Below are 27,549 nucleotides of genomic sequence, written 5' to 3' on the forward strand. Positions count from 1 at the left end.
AATCCAAGTACATAAGCACACAACAACTTAAAACATCTCAAAAACAGGTTTTTTTATAGTGTGTTTTCCCTGATTTAACTTGGTCTTCTGTGAACTTCCCACAAATCAAATTCACACTACACAAGCTCTGTTAAAACTTTTTATTCATTTCTGTCTACACTATCAAACTAGTTTGACAAAAAAGTGTGATATGCCCAAATATGGTAGTAATATGACATCATGTCCATATGGGCACATCACATTTTTGTTGTCACATAAAGTTTGAAAGTGTAGTCAGAGCTTTAGAAGTAGTAATATACCATTGCTTCATCTGATGTGCCATCAGCCAGGCTATCAGCGTCTGAAGCGTCTTTCTTCATTTGAGCTAGTTGCGTCTGATACTCAACATACTTTTTCTCTTTCAAATTTGTTTTTGATTTTTCTGCATTTAACAACTTCTTTGCTTCACAAACTTTCTGATCCATTACAAGAATAGCTTCCTAAAAATATAAAAATTAATAAAATTTATTACAAAGATAAACATTGCCTAGATACAAGGTACTGTATATGTCATTGTCCATTATAAATTGATACATATACATGCAAAATATATTTTATTTTTGGCTTATTCATCCAGGGTATAAACAAACAAGGCCAACAGCCATAAGTCGTGTGCTAAAACGCATAGTGACAGACAGACAGACATAGTGAACTATAGAGTTGCGTCCACGCGACTAAAAACAAGTTAGATACAAAAAGAATTAACCCTGTTAGGCCAAAACTTCTCAGATACGGCTAGGACTATATCGTAGGTTGAGTGTACACATAATGCTCATTTTCACTTTTGAGATGAGTAGAGATGGCCTTAACACGGTAACAAAATCTCAAAATGTTAATAAAAACTTAGTTTGTCATACTTTTCCAGATTTTCCTCGAAGTGCTGCTCGTTCAACCATGTGGTTGTCAAAAGCCGTGCTTATCACACGTTCATCTCCTGCTTTACTCTCCGCTAGTTTACGATGAAGCTGTTTGTTTTCTTTACGCATTTTACTTATGGTCTCACGATTCTGGCTCATCGTCCATTGTGAGCTCTCGTAGTATGCTTTACGGTCACCATCTGTGAACAAAATACAGTATAATCAATTATTTGTTATTGTTTATTCATTATGTACCTCTCCCAGCGTTGTAAAGTGGGTCATACAATTGAAAAATGCATTATATAACTAGACATGAAACTCGTCACTTTGACGAGTTAGTTATCCGCACGACAGATGCCACGTGCACGTCATACGTTAAAAACTATAATAAGAGGTGGTCCTGTATTTTCGCCTTGTAGCCTATTATAATTATACAGTACACTGTGTATAAAAGGAGACATTAATTCTACATGATACAGAGGGCGGCAAACAACAATTTGCTCACATCAGAGACTATGCTGGTGTACATTGTACTACTGTATTATTATATGACATATTAACTGAATTATGGGACCTGCCTTTAATTCAAATATTTAACATGATGACGTCATAAAAAAAACAACACAACGATAGCAATTTCTGAAGAAAATTATCTTAGCAACAACATATTAACGTGTAGAAGAAATTTGAATACGTAAAATGTTGGTGCGCGCACATTTAAATGTGATGAACTATTACGCAAAATATGAAAATACGACTTTTTTTATTCAACTGGCAATATGATGACGTCACAACATCCGATTGGCAAAATGTTTACATGAATTCGTATCTACAATCCTATAGCTTCCAGAAAACGTTTTAATCGTGATTATCACATTTTATTCTTACGAGCTATTACAGATTAAAATTTACTGTAAAGATGAAATTAATGACCCACGTAATTAAAATTTTTAGGCATGATGACGTTATAAAAATTAAAATATTTTTATCTCATGCTAAAGAAAGTTGATTAACCTAGACAATATATAAATATAGAAGAAAAAGAAATACAGATAAGCGTGATGCGCTCCATTGAATGTGATGAGCAATAACGAAACAGACAAAAATCCTATATTTTACATTCGTGTGGCCATACGATTACGTCACAATGTTTTTTTAGCCTTATCGATGCATGATCCGATATCTGCAACTCATCAACTTCTAGATTTTGTAATAAAAATAAACGGTTCACGGTTTACTTTAGAAACTATGACTGTTTAAAAAAAGACATTATTTTGATGATTTTTTAAGCTTTTTCTTAAAAAACGCGCACAAATTGTCTAATTCAACGTGTTCGTATGGCGTTATTTAAACTGGAAAAGTTCTAAATTTTTTTCAAAATTACTAGGAAAGGCTTGAAAAATATAATTCAAGAGAAAAAAATATGTTTTTATCGCTACGTGCGCACCGCATGCGTAAAAAATCGCGCGCCCGTGGGAATTTTTGACATGCTCAAAATGACATGAAACGCGTAAAAAGTTGATTAGAAATTAATTTTGCGCATTTTGAAATTTTAAATGCGCGTGCGCGCGTAACTTCTTGTGAAACATGCCATTTTTAATCCGTAGAAAGTTGGCCCCTGATATGACTTAAATTTTGTCAAAGTGTCAATACTAAATGACTTTTGGTTTTTAATCTATGATCAATCATTGAAATTCATAAAATTGCGCGTAAGTCACGTTGCGCAACTATGACGTCATTCAAAAATAGGAGGTGCACAACTTCACGTAAATGCCCATATGTTGTCAAAGTTATGAAATGTTATGTTTACACATTTTAGAGAAACGCGACTCACAAAAAGGAAGGAAGGAAAGAAGAACTAGACATGAAACTCGTCACTTTGACGAGTTAGTTATCCGCACCACGACAAACGCCACGTGCACGTCATACGTTGGAATATTGCACACAGATAAAGATTATGGCATTATGACAAGAACTGAAGAATAAGATATGCTGTTAGTGCTGAATTCTGTCAACTTTGTGTCATATAGTATATACATGCAAACAGTATAATCTGTATACATATTACATACAGTGTAGAATAGGTGAAATTACGGGACCCGTCATTTATTCCAATTTTTAACATGGCGACGGTATCAAAATGAAACACTTAGATAGCAATTTCAGAATGAAATTATCTCAGGAACAACATATTAACGTGTAGAAGAAATTTGAATACGTAAAATATAGATGCGCACCCTTTTAAATGTGATGAACTATTACGCAAAATATGAAAATACGACTTTTTTTATTGAACTGGCCATATGATGACGTCACAACATTCGATTGGCACAATTTTCACATGATTTTGTATCTACTATACAATAGCTTCCTGTAAATGTTTTAATTGTGATTATCACATTTTATTCTTACGAGCTATAACAGATTGAAATTTACTGTAAAGATGAAAATATGTGACCCACGTTATTTACATTTTTAGACATGATGACGTTAGAAAAATTAAAATGTATTTAACTCATGCGAAAGATAGTTGATTGACGGAGACAATATTAAAATCTCGGGGGAAATGGAATACGTATAAGCGAGATGCGCTCTGTTGAATGTGATGAGCAATAACAAAAGAGACAAAAAAATCCTATATTTTACATTCGTGTGGCCATACGAAGACGTCACAATGTCCGGTTAGCCATATTGATTCATGATCCGATATCTACAACTCATCAACTTCCAGAATATGTAATTAAAAAAAAGTTTACCTCGTAGTTTAGAATCTATGACTGTTTAAAAAAAGGCATAATTTTGACAAATTGTTGAACTTTTTCATTAAAAAGGCGTGCAAATTGAACAATTCGACGTGCTCGTATGACGTAATTGGTTATCCGCTCTTGGCGGATAACCCCTTGTTATTGTCAGGATCTTTTTTTTCTTTTTTTTTTTTTTTTTTTTCTATCTTCTTCTTTCTTTCCACGAATTTTGTTCGCAGCGTATCTCTAATTCTGGCTAACAAATGATGGTATAACTTTGTCAAAAGATTGCCCTGTAGCTGTAGATGTGCAAGAAACTTTCTTTTTCAAATTTTGAGTCGCGCAGCGTAAGTTACGCGCGATTTTGTGAATTTCAATGATTGATCATAGAATAAAAACTAAATGTCGTTTTGTATTGAAACTTGGTGAAAATTTAAGTCTTATAATGCGCAAACTTTCTATGGATTAAAAATGGCATGTTTCACAAAAAGTTACGCGCGTACGCGCGTTCAAAATTTTAAAATGCGCAAAATTCATTTCTAATCAACTTTCTACGCGTTTCATGTCATTTTGAGCATTTCAAAAATTCCCACGCGTGCGCAATATTTTTACGCGCGCGTGCACACGTAGCGCAAAAACATCCCTTTTTTGCTTGATTTTTGTTTTTTCAGCCTTTTCTAGTAAATCTATAAATTTTAAATCAATTTAGACTTAAAATTACGTCATACGAGCACGTAGAATTAAACAATTTGCGCGCATTTTTTATGAAAAAGTTCAAAAATTTGTCAAAATTATGCCTTTTTTTAAACTGTCATAGATTCTAAACTACGTGGTGAACTTTTTTATAATTACATATTCTGGTAGTAGATGAGTTGCAGATATCGAATGATGCATCAATATGGCTAACCGGACCTTATGACGTCATCGTGTGGCCACTCGAATATAAAATAAAGGATTTTTTTCTCTTTCTTCATAGCTCGTTACATTAAATAGAGCGCAACTCCACTTATCCGTGTTCCATTTTCTCCCATTTTTTTTATATTGTCTAGGTCAATCAATTATCTTTCGCACGATTCACCATTTTTTAAATTGTGATGACGTCATCATGTTCAAAAGCGTTAATAACTTTGGTCACTTATTTTCACCTATTCTGCACTGTATGTAGTACGTATTCAGTACATAGTGTTATTATATACCGTATACTTAGAGGCGACACAAAATAGAGGGCGCACTAACATTTTTTTCAATGGCATAATCTTTTTTCTGCGCGCAATATTCTAACGTATGACGTTCGCGTGGCTTTTGCGCTGCGGATAACCTAACTCGTCCGTAGTGACGAGTTCAAATCTAGTTTTAAGTAGAAATTGTATAAAAATTGGTCAAATTACTATAAAAGGCTTATAAAACATAATTCAGGCAAAAAAAAAATGTTTTAGCGCTACGTTCGCCACCGCGCGCGTAAAAATTTGCGCGCACGTGGGAATTTTTTACATGCGCAAAATGTCATGAATCGCGTAAAAAGTTGATTAGAAATTAATTTTGCGCAATTTGAAATTTTGAATACGCGTGCACGCGTAACTTCTTGTAAAACGTGCCATTTTTAATCCACAAAAAGTTTGCCCCTGATATGACTTAAATTTTCACAAAGTGTCAAAACAAAATTATGCTTGGTTTTTAGTCTATGATCAATCATAAAAAATCATAAAATCGCGCGTAAGTCATGTTGCGCAACTCTGACGTCATTCAAAAATAGGAGGTGCACAACTTCACGTAAATGCCCATATGTTGACAAAGTTATGAAATGTTATGTTTACAAGTTTTTGAGATACGTTCTGCACAAAAATGGGGGAGAAAGAAAGAAGCAGAAAAAGATCCAGGACGATTACAAGGAGTTATCCGCTCAATGCGGATAACTAACTAGACATGAAACTCGTCACTTTGACGAGTTAGTTATCCGCTCGACAAACGCCACGCGCACGTCATACGTTAGAATATTGCACACAGAAAAATATTAAGGCATTATGACCTGAACTGAAGAATATGATATGCTGTTAGTGCTGAATTCTGTCAATTTTGTGTCATATAGTATATACATGCAAACAGTATAATCTGTATACATATTACATACAGTGTAGAATAGGTGAAATTACGGGACCCGCCATTTATTCCAATTTTTAACATGGCGACGGTATCAAAATGAAACACTTAGATAGCAATTTCAGAAGGAAATTATCTCAGGAACAACATATTAACGTGTAGAAGAAATTTGAATACGTAAAATATAGATGCGCGCCCTTTTAAATGTGATGAGCTATTACGCAAAATATGAAAATACGTCTTTTTTTATTCAACTGGCCATATGATGACGTCCCAACATCCGATTGGCAAAATGTTTACATGAATTCGTATCTACAATCCAATAGCTTCCAGAAAACGTTTTAATCGTGATTATCATATTTTATTCTGATGAGCTATAACAGATTAAAATTTACTGTAAAGATAAATATAAGTGACCCACGTTATTTATATTTTTAGACATTATGACGTCATAAAAATAAAAAAATGTTTACTCTTGCGTAAGATAGTTGATTGACCTAGAAAATTTCAAAATCTGGGTTAAAATGGAATACGGATAAGTGGAGAGGCGCTCTATTAAATGAGATGCGCTATGACGAAAGATACAAAAATCCTATATTTTATATTCGCGTGGCCATACGATGATGTCACAATGTCCGGTTTGCCATATCAATGCATGATTCCTTATCTACAACTTATCATCTTCCTGGATATGTAATTTAAACAAAGTTCACCTCGTAGTTTAGAATCTATGATTGTTTAAAAAAAGGTATAATTTTGACAAATGTTTGAACTTTTTCCTCAAAAACGCACATAAATTATCCAATTCGACGTGCCCGTATGACGTAATTTGAAGTCGAAATTGTTTCAAAGTTGGTAAAATTACTATAAAAGGCTTGAAAACATAAATCACGAGAGAAAAATGGTTTTCAACGCTACGTTCGCACCGCGCGCGTAAAAAAAAGCGCGCGCGTGGGAATTTTTTACATGCTTAAAATGACATGAAACACGTAGAAAGTTGATTAGAAATTGATTTTTCGCATTTTGAATTTTAAATTAGCGTGCGCGCGTAACTTTGTGTAAAACACGCAATTTTTTATCCACAGAAAGTTAGCGCATGATATAAATTAAACTTTTGCTAAGTTTCAATTTAAATTGTTATATGGTTTTAAATCTATGTTAAATACGCGAAATTCATAAAATTGTGCGTAAGTCACGTTGCGCATTTCTGACGTCATTCACAATAGGAGGTGCACAACTTCACGTGAATGCCCATATGTTGACAAAGTTATGAAATGTTATGTTTACACGTTTTTTAGATACGCGAGACACAAAAATAGAGGAGAAATGCGCGTGCGCGCGTAACGTCTTGTAAAACATGCCATTTTTAATCCACACAAAGTTTTCCCTTGATATGACTTAAATTTTCACAAAGTGTCAAAACAAATTTATGCTTGGTTTTTAGTCTATGATCAATCATAAAAAATCATAAAATCGCACGTAAGTCACGTTGCGCAACTCTGACGTCATTCAAAAATAGGAGGTGCACAACTTCACGTAAATGCCCATATGTTGACAAAGTAATGAAATGTTATGTTTACAAGTTTTTGAGATACGCGAGACACAAAAATGAGGGAGAAAGAAATAAGAAAAAAAAAAAAAAAAAGTAACAGGACGATTACAAGCAGTTATCCGCTACTAAGCGGATAACTAATAATACAGAAAAAAAATGTTGATCTCATACAATAACAAGGAGTTATCCGCTTGGTATACCAAGCGGATAACTAATTATGATTAATGAAAATGTAAATTCGTCATTCATAATTCAATAATAACAAATAAAGAAGATGACCCGGCTGGGTGGGCGCCAGCACTGACTGCCACTGCTGCTGGCTAGTGTTGCTTGTAGTACACAGTGTTTACTCTAGAGGCTAGGCTTAGTTAGCTGCTAAATTAACTGTAAATGATATATAGGGTCAGGCCTAGCCTAGGCCCATCCAGACAAGCCTAGGCTACTTTCTAGGTCCGGGGCCTGGGCTGGTTGGGAAGACTAGCCTACGCGCGCGTCAAGCCTGGCACACCGTCATCAAACAATCAACCTACCCAACAAAGCTATCTTCCTTTGAAGCTCTGCAATTTCTTCCGTAATAGGCATATTTTTCTTTGGTTTAACTGCCCCAGGCATGACTACAGTTAACAAGCTAGGTCTACGCCTAAACAGACTACAAAATAACTAACAACTTGTGTACCAAAATGACAAAATGTTATGATAGACGACTTTTTGTTTGTGTAATTGTCATGACGACTCTCACACACAGAGGACGAATTTCGCAGTCCAAGTACGCCGCTAGAGGGCGGACTACAATCAAAAAGTTTCGTCAACAATGCAGTCATTGTTTTAGAGAAACCAGAAACTTTCTCAACATAATAATAATCAGTAGTCGCAATCTCGCATTAACATCAGCAAATCGCAACTCCCTGTAAACTTCAAAAATGGAAAGGGAAACATTAGTTGAAGCTACCATCGAAAATAATCTCGTTGCCAAACAAATAAAAGAGCAACATGAAAATAGTCTTTGCGTTTTCCCGTCTTCAAAAATACCGAATGGAAAAAAAGAAGTTGGATTTGAGAGCGACAGATTGTGCAGTTTGTACGATGTAGACTTTGCTCCTAAACATTGTGTACCGTGTATGCCTCGACCATGTTCAGTTAACAGACGAAATAATCCTCATCCGTCTCAAGTTAGTAGAAATGTCGAACAATAATTATAAATGTGTTTAACATTAATTCAAAAGTGTTTAGTATAGGCTTACTGACGTTAACCTATATCATTATTTTCATTGATCGACTCACGAGATATAAGCTGAAGAAATTTGTTTTATCTTTTATTTGTCTTACCTGTATAATACAGGTAAATTTAACTTTCACATCTCTAAGTCAAGGGAGTACGTATTTATAGGCTTGCGGTTACGAAGACAAAAAACCTTTAGGCCTAAAAATAATGGAATTTAAAAAAAATATTACGCTGTTTTTAATTATATACAATTTATATATTTAGACAACATTTTTTTTTTGCGCGCAAACTCATGAGAAAAATGAATAATATTTTTGTTTTTATGGCATGGTAACACAGTTTGTCTTGTCTGAATGCGAATGTGTACAGTAATGGGACTCCCGTGGTTCATGATGTTTAACGTGGTGACGAAAACACTATTATCTAAAAAAAGAAAACAGGAGAATTAAAATTACTTTGATCGATTATCGTTGTAGAGATAGCGTGAGGGTTTGGTACGCAGCCGGATATTTATTAAATTAACTTTGAAAAAATGCGATTGTGTCCATGCATAAAGTTTGATTTTTCTACTTTTACAAAAAAAAAAAACAACAAACATCGTACTGACCAGATATTTTAAGTAGTAAGCATCGTCCGAGAAAATATCCGCATTTTGTTGGCCGACCAAGTTTTTTAATTAAACGAAATACTTTAAACAATGGGGTATTTCCGAGTTATGAAATGACCAAATTAAATCCCTTAAAAGATCAGGCCTCTAAAGAATTGCCAATTTACAAAATTGTAGTTATTCTACAGGAATGATAAAGTTGAAAGATCATTAAACATTTTTTTTTAATTGTCGGCAACAATTCTTTCTCATGAAAAAAAACCTTAAAAGACACATTTTAAATAGAAGATATTGGTATTATTTAATATTTTTGTTTACCTGAAAAAAAACACCGTCATTTAAAATCTATACAAATTATACGATATATTATTATGTTCCAATTTTGACGCATTAAATTACGTAAAAATCGGCTAACGGATAACTGTATCTGTACTTAGTCTGTAACGCTCCAATGAGCAAGGTCGAATATCTCTATGACCTGTCCCTTAGCAACGTGTAATCAATCGCTGGGTTAAGTCTGTAGCGTGGGACTTAATGATGGCTGAGTGGACAAAACTTTTAAAATAGTTATAAAATATTGAGGCTAGATTGTATACTAACTAGGATTTGATCAACCATGGCTAGTGGCAGTCCATTGGTAGGTATAAATATGAGTGTGCGTTTCATTCTGAAATAATATATATACGTTACTTCATGGTAATGGTTGAGCAACACATGACAGTAGCGTTGCCGTTTTTGTTTACTTTTAAGGGTATCACAGTAAACAAAGGAATCTTATCTATAATATGCAAACAGCATTACAGTAGGGCTCTCCTTTCTTTGGGGGATACCCATATTCAGGTAACACTTCTATTAAGGGGACGACTTTCTTATGAAACAAACGAGGATCAAGATATACAAAATAACATTACGATCAACTCTCATATGTTATGAGACACCTCTATTACAGTTTGCTGGGTCCTCATAGCGGTTCCACTGACCTTGTTAGTGACTTTTTAAAGATGTATTGTATCCCAAAATAATAAAGTATAAATACATTTTTTTTTCTTCACAAAAAAGAATAAGAAATAATGATTTCACTAATATAAGTAAAAAACAGTTAAATGTAACCAGATACCACTGCCTGAATTACATCAGGCTTCCAGTTGTTATTTTTTACTGTACCTGTATAATTTACCTATATTATACAGGTAAGACAAATAAAAGATAAAACAAATTTCTTCAGCTTATATCTCGTGAGTCGATCAATGAAAATAATGATATAGGTTAACATCAGTAAGCCTATACTAAACACTTGTTTACATTTTTTTTCAGGCGAAATATTTTATTATTGATAGATAACATAATACTGTAATTAAATTCATGAGAATTACAGTATATCATGTCCAAATATAGGCACATCACATTGAAATTTGATAATGTAGCAGAGCTTTACTTTATATTTATAGATGTTCATGACTTGGAAGGTACCAACACGGTTAATAATCAGTGAGCCTAGCTACGTACAACAGAAGCAGAAACTGATTACCGACAGCAATCAGCACTTCTATGAAGACATCAATGGAGCCAGGAAAAGTAATATAATTTTCGTATTTTTTAGAAAAGAATTTGAAGAATTAAAGATGTATTGTCCCACAAAAACTGAGAAATGAAGATTAATTAAATTCAGACTTTGAATATGTTATTTTGTATAGTTTTAATAAAGTTAATCACTTCCGTAGAAAAAAAATAAATGAAACAAAATAATGTTTTCACTTATAAAATAAAATGACAAACTAAATGGAAATTTCACCAAAAGCCATTGGCAGCCAATTTGACCATTTTTTGCTTTAAATTACAGTTTTTTTCAGGTAAATACATTTTCTTTCGATATAATTTTTGGTCAAAGTGGATTATTATTATGTTACATTAAAATGGCATATTCAAAAACAATTTTGTTAAGAATTATTTTTCAGGGGGACAATACATCTTTAATTTATATTCATTATTATAAAACATAGAATGTTACATACAGATCCAGGGAAACGAGGGGTTGGGGCCTCAGCTGGTGACCCGGACCACACTCAATTTCTGAAATTGCAATGTAACAGACATGACATTAGATCCTTCACGGATTAGTCTTTGTGCAAGCATCAGGGCTTGAATTGACTTCCAGTATGTAGTATTGTACAGCAGTATTGTACAATACAGTATTGTACAGTACAGTGTTGTACAGTACAGTAGTGTACAGTACAGTAGTGTACAGTATTGTACAGTACGGTGTTGTACAGTACGGTAGTGTACAGTACAGTGTACAGTACAGTAGTGTACAGTACAGTAGTGTACAGTACAGTAGTGTACAATACAGTACTGTACAGTACAGTAGTGTACAGTACAGTATTGTACAGTACAGTATTGTACAGTACAGTATTGTACAGTACAGTATTGTACAGTACAGTATTGTACAGTACAGTATTGTACAGTACAGTATTGTACAGTACAGTATTGTACAGTACAGTAGTGTACAGTACAGTAGTGTACAGTACAGTAGTGTACAGTAGTGTACAGTACAGTAGTGTACAGTACAGTTTGTCCATACAGTATTGTACAGTACAGTATTGTACAGTACAGTATTGTACAGTACAGTATTGTACAGTACAGTATTGTACAGTACAGTATTGTACAGTACAGTATTGTACAGTACAGTATTGTACAGTACAGTATTGTACAGTACAGTATTGTACAGTACAGTATTGTACAGTACAGTAGTGTACAGTACAGTAGTGTACAGTACAGTAGTGTACAGTAGTGTACAGTACAGTACAGTAGTGTACAGTACAGTAGTGTACAGTACAGTTTGTCCATACAGTATTGTACAGTACAGTATTGTACAGTACAGTATTGTACAGTACAGTATTGTACAGTACAGTATTGTACAGTACAGTATTGTACAGTACAGTATTGTACAGTACAGTATTGTACAGTACAGTATTGTACAGTACAGTAGTGTACAGTACAGTAGTGTACAGTACAGTAGTGTACAGTACAGTAGTGTACAGTACAGTAGTGTACAGTACAGTTTGTCCATACAGTATTGTACAGTACAGTATTGTACAATACAGTATTGTACAGTACAGTATAGTACAGTACAGTATTGTACAGTACAGTAGTGTACAGTATTGTACAGTACAGTATTGTACAGTATATCAACATTTCTATCATTATTCTAAACATTGCTCCTAAATTTTGCTTAAAGGCATTCTTAACATTGAATTTATTTTAACAGCGAAACAGTTTTTTTTTAGATTCAAAACATCTTATGGCCATATATAATTATTTTTCAAATAACATTTTCATAATTATGTAATAATTAAATTTCTCATAAATTGTCTGTGAAAAATTAACTGGCCACAACAATGGTCCAGTTACTAAGGTTTTACAGGCCAATCATGAGTTTTATTGACCACTTGTCCAGCAGACCTGTACTACAGTAAATAGAACATACACAATACACGTACAGCAGAACCCCTCCTTTGGGAAACATCTCTATCCTATCTACACTATCAAACTTTATGCGACAACAAATATGATGTGCCCATATAAATGGACATGATGATGTCATATCACTACCATATTTGGGCACATCACACTTCCTTAAATAGGCATCACTATTTTTTAACACTCCAGCCAACCCCTATGTGACACTTTGTTTGTCCTAAAGGTGTCCCTGTAATGGGCGTTCTATTATAGCCAATCCATCAAAAGTATTGTACACTATCTTAAACAATGAGACACAAGTTCTAAGAAAAAACACTAATAATAATTATTTGCATTGCTATAACAACAGTACATAATAATTATTGCACTAGCTAGTACATACTATAAAAAAATATTGATTAGTTTAACTAATCAATATTTAATAGTTAATGTATATAGGTTTTATAAATCCAACAAAAGCAGGGCTTCGTGAATTTAAATAGCGTACTGTCTGTGCTATCCAATTAACAAAAAAAACCAATATTTTAATAATAATAAATAATACACGTTCTTATATAGCGCTTATATTGCACAAATTGCTTCACATTATTAGCCCGGCCTTTTTTAGGATTAAACAAACTCCCATAATGCAGGTCCATTTGTACACCTGGGAGAAGAGAGAAAACGTAGTGTCTTGCCGAACGATAGAAGCAATGCAATGATTGTTGGATTCGGACTCACGATATCACGATCACGATGTCCAATACGCTGCGCCACATGCCCTTATTTTACAGAAGCCTCCTTTGCGAATAATTTAACAATACATGTTTTAAAGCTCAGGTACAGGCATGAATTTTAAATATAATATCTAGTTAATTGTACATAAATCAAATAATTTTAATAGAAACCCAGACGAAAAAGCATGAATAAAATGGTCAAATACAAAATTTTGCAAAATTCTGCTATAAAAACAGAGATGTTACTGTTTAATTTGAACTATCCCCCCACTGATAAGAAAGTGCTTATTTTCGACAAGCTCGTGTAACACAAATAAAATCTCAAAAAATGTGAAACATAGGGGAAACTATAGATTGATAATTATTGGAATGTATATGATCAATATAAATGTTTTGCCCGCACCTAGCCTTTAACACTATCACCAATCACTAATCAAGTCCATCTCATTCTCTGTTGTTTGCTGGAAGCTGTATGAAACAAAGTGTACAATTCAGCCCAGTAGGTTGTGTCGAGTCACAGATTACCCTAACATTTGTATTTTACCCTATAAAGGGGACACTTAGGACAGAAAGTATCCCCTACAGTAATAGGGGTTTAACTGTACTTACATTTGCGTCTAAATGAGTATTCTATGTCCATATTCTCTCTGTTTTCCTCTCTCACATCATAAGCTAATATTAAAACCGTGAAGGCCAAACAGCACACTAAGTAAACTGAATATATAAAGAACTTTCACAATATTATATTAAAAGAGCGATGCACATTAAACAAGATAACATTACCATAACAAATGATTTATGTTATGGCAACTAAATCAATTTCTTAGTAAAATGTTTGCATGTACACTTAATGGACTTAATAACACGCATAAATAGCCTTTATTATCACGCAAGCCAGAGAAGAGAATGAAATGGAAAATAAAGACTCGTTCGCACTGGACTGGTTAATTTAACGAGAGTGGTTTTTCCATGGCCCCTAACTTTTCAAATGGGTCCCTAATTTGTATTAACGGATTCTGCCAAAAAAAAACACATTATTGCAGCAACTAGAAAAGGCAGTCTAGGACTACAATGTACATTACTGTTTACCAACTACCGGTACTATAAAACTAAGATAGCTATGCTAGGGCCATTTATGAGAGAACTTTAAACACGGACCACTTAGGTACAGTGCATTATTTCTCTCTTTTTATTACAATTATGACCTGGTTTAAATTTTTAAAATTAATATACAGTAAATAAAATATTGACATTCATTTTGATTTTTCGGGGCCGGACCGGAACCATGCCTGGAACAGGTGTGAAAGACTGTGACTGTGGCTAATTGTTGTTTGACAAGATTTCTTAACAATCCCAGGGTTATTGGTTTAAATCAAAGGATTTTTCAGCCAATCCTATAATTGATGAGTTGTTTGCTTGCTGTTAGATGATATAGAACTTAAATTTGTTCTTTAAAAACATCTGAAAGTACCATTCAAAGTGTCTTGGTACATAATATAAATAGCTCCACCCCTCCCCGCCATTCTAATCTCAGTAAGTACCACATGACACATGTACAACAGTACTGTATTAATTTACTTTAAATACATTACCTCATTTTAAGATCATGTAGTATTTCGTAAAGTATACATTGTCAATGTATTTTATTATCAACATGATAAATCCTACATAGTGTACTGTTCTCAGCTTCAGCTTGGAGAAGTATCTATTAAATAATGAAATACGAAATTGTCAAAAATAGTGTTACACTAAAAGTAGTAATTGTACATATAATAACATACATCCAGGTACTGTACATCTGTTTTCTGGTTTTGTCTTTCATTAAGTTTATTTGATAGTATTATCAGGTTTAAAATCTAAAATTCTGCATTGAACACATGTACTTTTGTAAACACCCATGCTGAAACCTTAGAACAAAATGTAAATAATAAAAATAAAATGTTATAAAACACTGATATATCACAGAAGTAAAAGACCAAAAAGAAACTAGATTTGAACTCGTCACTTTGACGAGTTAGTTATCCGCACGACAAACGCCACGTGCACGTCATACGTTGGAATATAGCACACAGAAAAAGATTATAGCATTATGAACTGAACTGAACAATATGATATGTTGTTAGTGCTGAATTCTGTCAATTTTGTGTCTTATAGTATATACAGTGCAAACGGTATAATCTGTATACATATTACATACAGTGTAGAATAGGTGAAATTACGGGAGCCGCCATTTATTCCTATTTTTAACATGGCGACGACATCAAAATGAAACACTAAAATAGTAATTTCGGAAGGAGATTGTCTCAGCAACAACATATTAACGTGTAGAAGAAATTTGGATACGTAAAATATTGATGCGCGCTCTTTTAAATGTGATGAACTATGACGCAAAATATGAAAATACGACTTTTTTTATTCAACTGGCCATATTATGACGTCACAACATCCGATTGGCAAAATGTTTACATGAATTCGTATCTATAGTCCAATAGCTTCCAGAAAATGTTTTAATCATGATTATCATTTTTTATTCTGACGAGCTAGAACAGATTGAAATTTACTGTAAAGATGAAAATAATTGACCCACGTTATTTACATTTTTAGATATGGTGACGTCATAAAAATTTAAATATTTTTAACTCATGCGAAAGATAGTTGATATCAAAATCTGGGTTAAAATGGAAAACGGATAAGTGGAGATGCGCTCTATTAAATGTGATGCACTATAACGAAAGATACAAAAATCCTATATTTTATATTCGCATGGCCATGACGATGGCGATGACGTCACAATGTCCGGTTAGCCATATTGATGCATATAATAACTTTTTTACCTTTAGTTTAGAAACTACGACTGTTTAAAAAAAGGTTTAATTTTGACAAATTTTTGAAGTTTTTCATAAAAAACGCACGTAAATTATCCAATTCGACGTGCCCGTATGACGTAATTTGAAGTCGAAATTTCTTAAAAGTTGGTAAAATTACTAGAAAAGGCTGGAAAAACATAAATCACGCGAAAAAAGTATGTTTTTAACGCTACGTGTGCACCGTGCGCGTAAAAATTTGAGCACGGATGGGAATTTTTGACATGCTCAAAATGACAAGAAACGCGTAGAAAGAAATTAATTTTGCGCATTTCAAAATCTTAAATGCGCATGCGCGCGTGACTTTGTGTAAAACATGCAATTTTTTTCAACAGAAAGTTAGCGCCTGATATAAATTAAACTTTTGCAAAGTTTCAATTTAAAATGTTATTTGGTTTTTGACCTATGTTAAATACGAGAAAATCGTTAAATCGCACGTAAATCACGTTGCGCAACTCTAACGTCATTCGCAATAGGAGGTGCACTATTTCACGTAAATGCCCACATGTAGACAAAGTTATAAAATGTTATGTTAGCACGTTTTAGAGATACGTGAGACACAAAATTGACACAAAGAAAGAATAATAAAAAAAAAAAAGAAGATGATTTCATACAATTACAAGGAGTTATCTGCTGAATATGGATAACTAATAATGAAAAGAAATAAAGATTTTAGAAGTGACTTGAATTTTCCAAGAGATTTATATACTGACGGATATAGAGTGGAAGCTGCATGGTTTTAAACCAATGTGCAAAAAAGCCTTACTATACAGAATAGTTGTTAAGTCAACTTAGTTGCTAAAAAAGTCCAGTGCATGTACGGCAAAACAAAACTTGCGGCAAACAGAAATGGTGCTCATAATAATTTCCAATAAGTGATGTTTATATTTCTTCAGAATAAGGTGGGTTGAGCTCACCAAGAACTATTAGACTAGACCATCATTATCCACCATGTAAACCTGTGAAAAATATGAAAATAATAAAATAAAATCATTTCCAACATGAAATTCATTTAACTGATTAAAGATTGTTTTTGATATAGTATAATAACCACCCTATGTAGGAGGTGATTTTCGTGTGAGGTGAAACATTCAGCATTGGCTTAATTATGGAAACCATATATGGATAGTGTTTGTGTATGATGAGGTTTTAATTTCACTGTAGGGATACAGATACTAAACTTACTAATCCATCCAGACTAAACAAATGCATTGATATGTACAAACAAAAGTGTGTAGATGAAAAGTGGCAGTGTGTCTTGGTGGTCAACATGCTTGTAATCAGAGTTGTTGGGTTCAAATCAGTCCCTGGTCGGGCAAAAACAGTAGTCCCATACCTTATAGAGACATGGAATGTACTTTCCTAAAGCCAGTTTCCGCAACTTTTGTGTCACAAAATTAGGAAATATGAATATGTATGCACTTTGATTCGTCACCGAACGTTAGGTTTTGTTGGGAGACCATCTGGGAATAGCATCAGGTGCTGTATGGGCGGAGAGCGTGTGGCTATAGTGTGTTGGAAGTTGGACTTCAGATCGTAAGAGTTTGAATCCAATGCATGCTCATAGCATTGCCTGTGTCATTAGGCAAAACACTTTAATACGTTTGCCTCTCTCCATCCCAAAAGGGTACCTGGTTGGGTCAAAGCACCAACTGTGCTGATTACTGGCTGCAACATAGAAGTATGTTTCCATATGTGTTAAAAAAAACTGCTTGAAAACAGATAGAATTTGTGATATATAAAATAATACATTAATATTATTATCTGCACATGCGAAAAACAGGGGAAAACATTTTATTCTCCATTAATTGTGTTTGAAAACAAAATAATCTTTTTTATATCTGCGTGTTACAGGTGTTAGTGCACATCACAGCGTGCTTGATGCGGTTTCTGGTTTTAGACAAATGAAAAAATCAGCTTTCACCAACATCGCAGGACATCCAACAGCGCCTTCATCCACAACCCACCACAGTCCACCCTATCATGTCTTTAAACACATAAGGGAGAAGGATATTGAAGATGAACTGAAGAAAAAAGCTTCGCGATCTCGTAAGTTTCTTAATGATCATCCGACAATTCAATTTATGAAAAATGGCAATAAACATTGTAATAATATATTAAATAATGTTTATGAGTTGAATGGGATGAATATTTTCATGAGCTGAAAGAGGTTTTGGTTATTGCAGTGAAACTGAATTGAATGGCACAATCACAGTCTTTGAAGTTTTTCCCAATTCATCAAATATAAAATGTCTGAAAATAAAATGTTATTAACCAACACAAAATGGCCATGGAACACACTGGCTTACTTTAATGGAATCAACCAATCAAACAGAAAGGATATTAGCACTTTGAACGAGATCTCCTGGACAGGTATAGTTGGAAATTTCCAATGTTATGATTTACCTTAAAATAAATATGTTGACTACTATTACTTTTATCTTATACAGTAGTTCCCAGGTTACCTGTTGTGTCGAACTCGGCAAAAATCCATACACCCTCGGTTGTATCCAACTCGGCTGCAAAAATCTATCCACCTTCAGCTGTATCCAACTCGGCTGCAAAAATCCATTCACCCTCACCGTCCAATGTAAGTACAGCTTTCACATGTTCAGTCTTTAGGTATTTTTTATTAAATAATAATCGTTTTTTTCTTGAAAAATAAAGCAAGATTTGGATATAACTTGATTGGTCACTAGTGGACAACACTATACATGATATTGATGTGAGGCATCGTCCTACATATCAGGGCCGTATGCAAGGGGGGGGGGGGGAGGGGCACCCAATATTATGAAAATGGTCCAAAATATTAATCCGCACCCACCCAAATAAAATCCTGCGTATGGCCCTGCTTATGATGGGTTAGATCGTTGCCCATTTGGAGGCCTACAGGGCTCATGGAAATGTCATCCTTTAATACCATCCTCTCAGTGGACATGTTAGTGGACACCTCAGGACTCTGGAACATCTGATATCTCATGTCGGAGAAAACAAAACTACTCTTTATTTGTTGATGTGATATTGCATCATTTTGAGTCATCATGTGTAGTATGATACCAAGATACCCGGCCTAAAATATAAAAATAATAAAATGTAGAAAAATAAAATATCACTGTTCTTTTTCATTGTAATAACAGAGCATGAAACGAACATTACAGCCTAGAGCTTTTCCGGCTGCCAGTGAGAAAGACCGCACAGTCCTGGGTAAGATGATGAAAGATGTAGATAGTCAACACATGGATAAGACTCTGAGTAAAGCTCTACAACCTGACGCTAAGAAAACTGTTGAAAAATGGTTAGAGTCTGCAAATGAAAAGGGTATGTACTAGAACCCCTATTAAGTGGAAACCTTTAAGACCCCCCAAAAAAGTGATCCCTGAATTGGTTGTTAAAATAAACATGCATTTCCTCTCATTCATGTCATGAGAAATTGTTCTCCAAAGGAGGGGTTCTTAAAGGTAGTTAAATTCAGTTTTACTTAGGCTTAGACATTGATGCTGTTTTAGTCATACAGGTACATCCAGGTAAGGTTATAAAGCTAGGGTGCTAAACCTATACCCTAGGATTAAGGTTTTGTTGCCACTATGATGAAGCGCATACACGCAACACATGTGCAGTATTTAACCAACTTAACTGCCACTGGCATTACTTGTGTAGCTGTGAGGTTGGGAGTTCACACTATGTATTTCACAACTGAAATACTAAATAAATTTAACCTTATTAAAAATATAGTACAACCCCTAGGGGACAAAAGTCATCCCCCCTATAGGGGTGTCACCTGAAAAGGGGTTTTCCATAAATCTTGTTTGTTTCACAGGAATAGGCCAGCATGTCCCAAAGGAGGGGTTCAACTGTATTAACCTACAGTTTTGTCTTCATTTTCAGACCGAGCAGTTGCAATAGAATTCTTCAGTTCCCTTGCAGGAAGCAAGCTGATGGGGGTTCGAGATGGTAAACCCGCAGACTGCAACATCTGTGATGGAACAAGACTTAAACAAGTTCTTGATGCTCTCTACAAGTAAGCACTTCCATTCCAGAGATACTAATGCATAAATAAGCAATAAAGTAATGAACTCCAGGGAGGGCTTCCTTGCACAAACTAAATTACATTACAATGTATTATACCCATTTCACAACTAAATCCAAAAGATTACTGAAAAAATGACAATGCTGTGGGTATCAGGCGGATCTCAATGGATACAAATAAAATAAGCAAAAACCTAAATAAATAATAATAATAATAATAATAACAGGATTTTTATAGCGCATACCACTCAAGAGTGCTCAAGGCGCATTAAAAAAAATAAAACAAATCATACAAATGATTAAATAAAACAGCCAGAAAGAAATTGCTGAGCTTTCGGAAAAGAGAGTATTTGGAGAATAAAAGGTAGACTATATACTGATGCATATACATATACTGTAATACACAGCCTAGAAACTCCAAAGTTAAACACACCAGGACGTCAACAGCATTTTTTACTGTGTGTGAAACAGGGATTAGTATAGTTTGTTCACATGCCACACAGTAATATTGATATTCTTCTTCAGAGTTCTCTGTTATAATGTCTTGTTCTTTCAACACTACTGTATATAAGTCCATCACTGATTGTGACTTCCTTTTCTTTTCTTCCTTATATTGGGTATCCATTCTGTAACATCTTGTCCATCTGCATTTCTATCTCATCTCATGACATCTCCAATTATACCACTTCTGATGACATTTCCCTTCTTTCTACTTCTGGTGAAATCTCCATTCTTACCACTTCTGATGAAATCTCCATTCTTACCACTTCTGATGAAATCTCCATTCTTATCACTTCTGATGACATCTCCATTCTTACCACTTCTGATGACATCTCCATTCTTACCACTTCTGATGACTTCCATTCTTACCACTTCTGATGACATCCATTCTTACTACTTCTGATGACATCTCCATTCTTACCACTTGTGATGACATCTCCATTCTTCACCACTTCTGATGACATCTCCATTCTTCACCACTTCTGATGACATATCTCCATTCTTACCACTTCTGACTACATCTCCATTCTTACCACTTCTGATGACATCTCCATTCTTTACCACTTCTGATGACATCTCCATTCTTCACCACTTCTGATGACATATCTCCATTCTTACCACTTCTGATGACCTCCATTCTTACCACTTCTGACTACATCTCCACTCTTTACCATTTCTGATGACATCTCCATTCTTACCACTTCTGATGACATCTCACTTACCACTGACCTTGAAACCAACTCACACATGTTCTATTAGCTGTTGTATACTGGGCACTCTCGGAGAACATTCTTCTACTGAAGAATAAAACAAATATATATGTAGGCCTATAGCTTTAAAAAAAACACATTACAAATGACATACTTTTAAACAAAAATACTGTAATTATGTTTAAATTACTGAATATATAATTTTACTTACAGTGGCCAAAAAGCAGCCATCAAAGTTCCAAGGGATACAAAGCTCGGTCACTTCACTCGACGTCAACCACGCCTTCGTCTTCTATCACCTAGGACACGTGCGAACAAGGAGGAGCACAAGACCTGGCACCATCTGCCTGTGTTTACCAACAAAGCACCGGTATCAAATACAATTGGCATGTTCACACGCCCTCATCGTGCCATCCCGCGCCACTTCACCATTCATCCAGAATGGGAATAGAAGTTAATTTTAGCACCTGATAATCAAAAACTAGTTAATATTTGTTTATGTATTCTTTTTAACTATTTAAAACATGTACTTAAAATTGGTGTGAATAATATGGATTACTGTGCTATGTCTTGCTTGATTATTGATATTTAAATTAGAATAATAAATATTCATAAACAATGCTTTTGTTGATGTTTATTACTCCTAATATGCCAAATGAAGTGAGAAGAGGGAGATATGGGGAGAGAGGGGTGATTTTTGTATTGAAATGAATTAAATAGATCGCTAAATGCTCGGAAAGTAGTGATCAGTTTGAAGGCTATGTTGGGTAGAAAATAGGCCGCGTTACTATACACTGCACCACAGCCAATTAGTAAAAATTACTGCACGACATGACTGTGCCCTACACACTCGGTCGTGCATGTTTCGCTTTCGGGAATTCCCCTTTTAAATCATGTGTAGGCCTAAAAAAACTGAGATTGATGGTCACAGATTAGACGTACGCAAGAAGGATCGAGTAATTACATTAGTTGTTAATTAGAACCCCCATGTAAGCAGGCCTAGAATAACCATACTAATCATAATTTTTTTGAAAAGTATGGTCCTTTTTAGCTAATCTATTAATATCTTTGTAGGAGAAGTTGGAGCCAGGACAAAAACGTGGGAATAAATCAAGCAAGTTGTCGATCTTCTCTCCACACACAAATCACCACCACTCCACACGGCCGCACCACGCGTTCCACACACACATTACCACCACTCCACACGGCCGCACCACGCGTTCCACACACAAATTACCACCACTCCACACGGCCGCACCACGCGTTCCACACACAAATTACAACCACTCCACACGGCCGCACCACGCGTTCCACACACAAATTACCACCACTCCACACGGCCGCACCACGCGTTCCACACACAAATTACCTCCACTCCACACGTCCGCGGCACGTGACGAACGTCCCCAGGAAAGCAACGCATGCACAGTGCAACTAAAATGAACTTTTTAGCTATTTTATGAGATTTTCTTGTGATTTTCTAGGTCTATTTAGTATTAAAAGTAAGATTTGCCTGTTGGCTTTACTTCAAAATAGGCAAAAAATTATAATATTGTGCTATGCCTAGTCTAGTTTAAAGGGGCACTTTTAGGAAAAGGGATTTCGTTCGAACCCTAAGAACTTACTGGCTACGGGCTTACCTGAGATTAATCTTTCATTCATTTAAGTTACTACAGTTAACATAGCCTCCACATGAAATATAAAACTTTGGTTTAATTCGACCATACCAAGAAATTAATTTGGAATTACTTAATTTATTTTTATTCACTTTTTTTCCGCACTACATTTTATTATTTTTTTTGCATTAAATTTGTTTCACTTTAAGTTATTACCGATTTTAGATTCTATGATAGGTCAAACAAACTAATATCTCATTTACAATTGTCTCACTGGTAATAATTCATTCATTTATGTCAACTTTTTACATTGAACAAATAATAAAAATTTAAAATAACAGCTTACGTTACAATGGAAGATTGACTGCTATTTAGTGTGGTTTTAAATTGACACTTACAATAGATTTTTGTTTGACTTATAATAGAATCTAAAATTGGTTTCTAGTGTCGGCAACGCATGCCATACACATATTGTGTGCATATAGGCATCTGATAACATCTCCATTCTTACCACATCTGATGACATCTCCATTCACTAACACATCTGACGACATCGCCATTCTTACCACATCTGATGACATCGCCATTTTTACCACACCTGACGACATCTCATTTCTTACCACATTTGATGACATCGCCATTCCTTTACCGCATCTGATGACATCTCGCTTACCACATCTGACAAAATTGTCATTCTTACCACACCTGACGACATCTCAATTCTTACCACATCTGATGACATCTCCATTCCTTTACCGCATCTGATGACATCTCCATTCCTTTACCGCATCTGATGACATCTCCATTCCTTTACCGCATCTGATGACATCTCGCTTACCACATCTGACGACAACGCCATTCTTACCAGATCTGATGACATCTCCATTATTACCGCATCTGACGACATCGCCATTCTTACCGCATCTGACGACATCGCCATTCTTACCACATCTGATGACATCTCTATTCTTTTACCACATCTGACGACATCGCCATTCTTACCACATCTGATGATCGACATCGCCATTCTTACCACATCTGACGACATCGCCATTCTTACTACATCTGATGACATCGCCATTCCTTTACCGCATCTGATGACATCTCCCTTACCACCAACTGTTGCTGTATATTGAGAATACTGGGAGAAGAAACAAAAATATTAGCTTTAAAAAAACACTGAACATTACAAACAATGTATGATTTTAAACAAAATACTGTAGGCTTAATATGTTTAAATTACCGATTATATATATTTTTTTTGTATATTTCTCACCTGAATAATTACGTGTACATAATGTGGGAGATGAAGGGAACGTGTCAAAAGAACTGATGGAGAATACTTCCAAAATTATTAAACGTTATGTTGTTGTTTACAAACGGCAACGAGATGGTACTATGGTCATCACAATCTTGGCACAGTAACGAAAGTCTTCACCAAACGTTTTCGTTTAGTGACGACACAGATGTGCCAGAAAAATCATCCCAGCTAAGAACTAATTGCTTTTTCTTTTGAATTTTATTGTAAAGATTGAAATTTAATTAAACTAGAAAAGTTAAAATGGTGTCACATTTTATTAAAACACGTGATAAAAAAAATAAAATAACGTAACCCCTATTTTAAACTGTATTCAGTTACACGTTTATAATTCATGTTTTTAAAAAAAAGTACTAGTGACGTATAGATTTTGACCGGGAAATTCGAAGCATTTCAATCCAAATGTCGAGTAACTCAATATTTCTTTTTAGATCTCTGTACATATAAACGTGATGTACCGCAAACGTCATATCACCATATTTGATTTAGACTTACAATCACTAATTCTTACTCTTCAGGTGTATTATTTCTTCTTTCTTTTTTCATTAGTCACCTTTTTTAGTCTCATACATTTTTTCGCTTTAGATAATTTAGAACCACATCGAAATACTACATTTTAACATTCGTTACTGTGTAAATACAATTTACTTTTCGTATTTACAATACACCATATCGGTGGACATAATATAACAATCCAGTTTAGTTTGTTTTTAAATAATATTGTTCAATGCAAGAAGTCAACATAAATTAATAAATTATTACCGGATGAAACTGTATGTGGGGATTACAAACAATTATTCAGATCACGTGACGTAAAACAGCCAATCGGTCTGCTTACCTGTAAGTTTCCTTCATTGCAACTCTCGTATAAAAAGGTATCTTGTTTGGGTTTACCACTTCTTTCGTGGCAGAGATCACACTGACAGTTGTACAAAAATACACAACCTACTACGAGAAAAAGAATCAGCAATGGAGAATGAAACGACGATAAACGATAGTTTGCTGAACGTTTCACTTTCGACTAGGCCTACTGTAGAAGAATACAATATGAACGTTTCTATCGGAGACATATTTGGATGGCTTATGGTGATCATAACAGTTTGTGGTAACATTATTGTGATTGTTTCTTGGCTGGTAGAAAAGAAAATAAACTCCAAACCAAACAACATTTTGGTGCTCAATTTAAGCATCGCTGATCTTCTTGTTGGGTGTGTTACACTGCCTTTGTATAACGTCTTTGTTCATTACGGACACTGGACTCTTGGAACATTTGTTTGTAAAATGTGGGTGTTTATTGACTTTACAGCTTGTCAACAGTCACTTTGGATGATTCTATTAATTAGTTTAGATCGATATTGGATGGTGAAAATGGGTTTGAAGTATAAACGTTTTCAAACACATCGTAGAGCAGCTGCTATGTCTGTTATTGGATGGATACCTTCCTTGTTAGCTGGCGTGGTGGCTTTGGTAATTAGTAGGCTTGGCTGCCCAGAACTCATAAAGATTGGTGACAATATGTGCACTGTGGCAATATCTGGTGACGCTTTGAATATCTTCTATACCTTAGTTTTTTTTATTACACCATTGATACTTTTAATCTATTTAAATACTTTTGTATATATAAATATTCGTGCACGAGTACGTAGGCAACCTTTAAATGTTTCGTCCGTCGGATATCAGAATAAACAACGTGTAGGCCTAAACCCAAATAGGTCTAGGCAAATATCCCACCTAAATCAACCGTCTTCAAGCATGAGAGTCACACACCGCAACCATTTGTCCATCGCTCTTGTGTCAGCAGTTTTCATTTGTTGGTTCCCAATGAATGTATCCGTAATTGTATACACGTCTTGTGGCTGGTGGAACCGGAAGTTCCTCGCCTACCTATTCTGGTCAAATTCCATGGTGAATCCGTTCGTATACGCAGTTACAAACCTTCAATTCAGAGAATTCGTTGTAAAAGTCATATGTCGTTCCAAACATCCTAGAACAACCAGAGTACAAGTAATAAGTTAGAAAATTGACATGTTGCGGTGTGTAGACATGTAACTGTCAACATACAAATTGATATACACACTTATGCAGATTCTTTTCATTTAGTTAGAGGATTATGGGTCACATGATATTAAATGTTCTATTTCACTTTTAAGTGTCATCGCCATGTGTTTGCGCGGTCATTTTTGTTTAAAATGAGCACATACGTGCGAAATAAATCTAGACTGTTATTTATTGTAGGCTATCGTTAATATTAGGTGTGTTATAAAACAAATAATGAACATCTTATTTTCGTGCAATGGAAATTCCATTCAGTGAAAGATGAAAATTTGTTTAATTGCCACACGGTCTGAAAAATATATGTAGGCCTAATAGTTCATCTTTCACCTTATGAAATTATTTTTACCATTGCAGTCGTGAACATTTATTATTTGTAAATGCATTATTATAGTATTACATAGTAACTGTGTACTGTCTATCACAGTGAATATGCCAATTTAGCTTATTTCGGGTTATGTTTTAAACTCTGGCTTACCAAATCTTGCAAAGAGAACTTGGTTTGTAGCCTCTTATTGCGACAAAACCCATGTAGGATGAATAAGTATTGAAAACATACCCAGAAGTCCTAACCTTTTGGGTGTCAAATTATAAAACAGAATTGTCCATTATCACATAATATTATTCATTTTCACAAAAACTGGATTAAAAATATATTTACTTGAAGAAAAATGGGCAAAAAATAGTCAAAATTATCTGTCAGACAATGGTTTTTGGTTAAATTTAACCGTTTATGGTGTCTTTTTACGAGTGAAATCATTATTTTGTTCGTAAATGACTTAATTAAAACTGCAAAATTGTCATTTTTCGTGTTTGCATAATTGCTGATGTATAGTGTAGTGTCGTGGAATTGTTCTATACATTACGAATATATATTGTAAAGTAATGATATTGAAATCAATGTTTATTATAACATGCATACATACATTAAGGCGAGCTGTAAAGTGTACAATAATAGTTGAATAATTATAATAATGTTAATTTGATTAAATAAAGAATATAATTCATTATTCTATGAATCACCATAACTTTTCCAAACGTTTTCAACTTGTGAACAATAAATATGTTCAAAGACACGTCTATAAATAAACAATATTTATGTTAACTTGTTTGTTGTTTTTTTTTCTTTATCTTCTCTGTCCTCATCATTC

The 27,549-nt window shown here is 34.5% G+C and overlaps 2 protein-coding genes across 4 annotated transcripts in view; one reads left to right on the plus strand and one right to left on the minus strand.

The window, feature by feature from the left end:
* Positions 1–14,974, minus strand: part of LOC140046504 (outer dynein arm-docking complex subunit 3-like) — a 42,694-nt gene extending 27,720 nt beyond the window's left edge. The window contains exons 1-4 of one of the 2 annotated variants that reach the window (XM_072091165.1): positions 14,904–14,974; positions 13,921–14,025; positions 897–1,096; positions 300–479 (exon numbers count right to left, since the gene is read on the minus strand). In XM_072091165.1, coding sequence (XP_071947266.1) covers positions 300–479; positions 897–1,096; positions 13,921–13,951 — 411 coding nt within the window. In that variant the 5' untranslated portion in view covers positions 13,952–14,025; positions 14,904–14,974. Of the gene's footprint in view, positions 1–299; positions 480–896; positions 1,097–7,819; positions 8,041–13,920; positions 14,026–14,903 lie in introns of those variants that run through there. The other variant, XM_072091164.1, reaches the window with a different exon arrangement.
* On the plus strand, positions 8,138–21,980 carry LOC140046506 (uncharacterized). 2 transcript variants are annotated; one of them, XM_072091166.1, is made up of 7 exons: positions 8,138–8,458; positions 10,567–10,693; positions 18,030–18,224; positions 18,626–18,765; positions 19,313–19,493; positions 20,061–20,193; positions 21,626–21,980. In XM_072091166.1, exons 1-7 carry the CDS (start codon positions 8,210–8,212, stop codon positions 21,861–21,863), a joined length of 1,263 nt encoding a protein of 420 aa, XP_071947267.1. In that variant the 5' UTR covers positions 8,138–8,209; the 3' UTR covers positions 21,864–21,980. The 2 variants fall into 2 exon arrangements, with proteins under 2 accessions (XP_071947267.1, XP_071947268.1); XM_072091167.1 differs by lacking the exon at positions 8,138–8,458 and adding an exon at positions 9,622–9,755.
* Positions 21,981–27,549: the final 5,569 nt, after the last annotated feature.

Source organism: Antedon mediterranea, chromosome 4, assembly GCF_964355755.1.
Source record: "Antedon mediterranea chromosome 4, ecAntMedi1.1, whole genome shotgun sequence".
In the NCBI taxonomy this organism is placed as follows: domain Eukaryota; kingdom Metazoa; phylum Echinodermata; class Crinoidea; order Comatulida; family Antedonidae; genus Antedon; species Antedon mediterranea.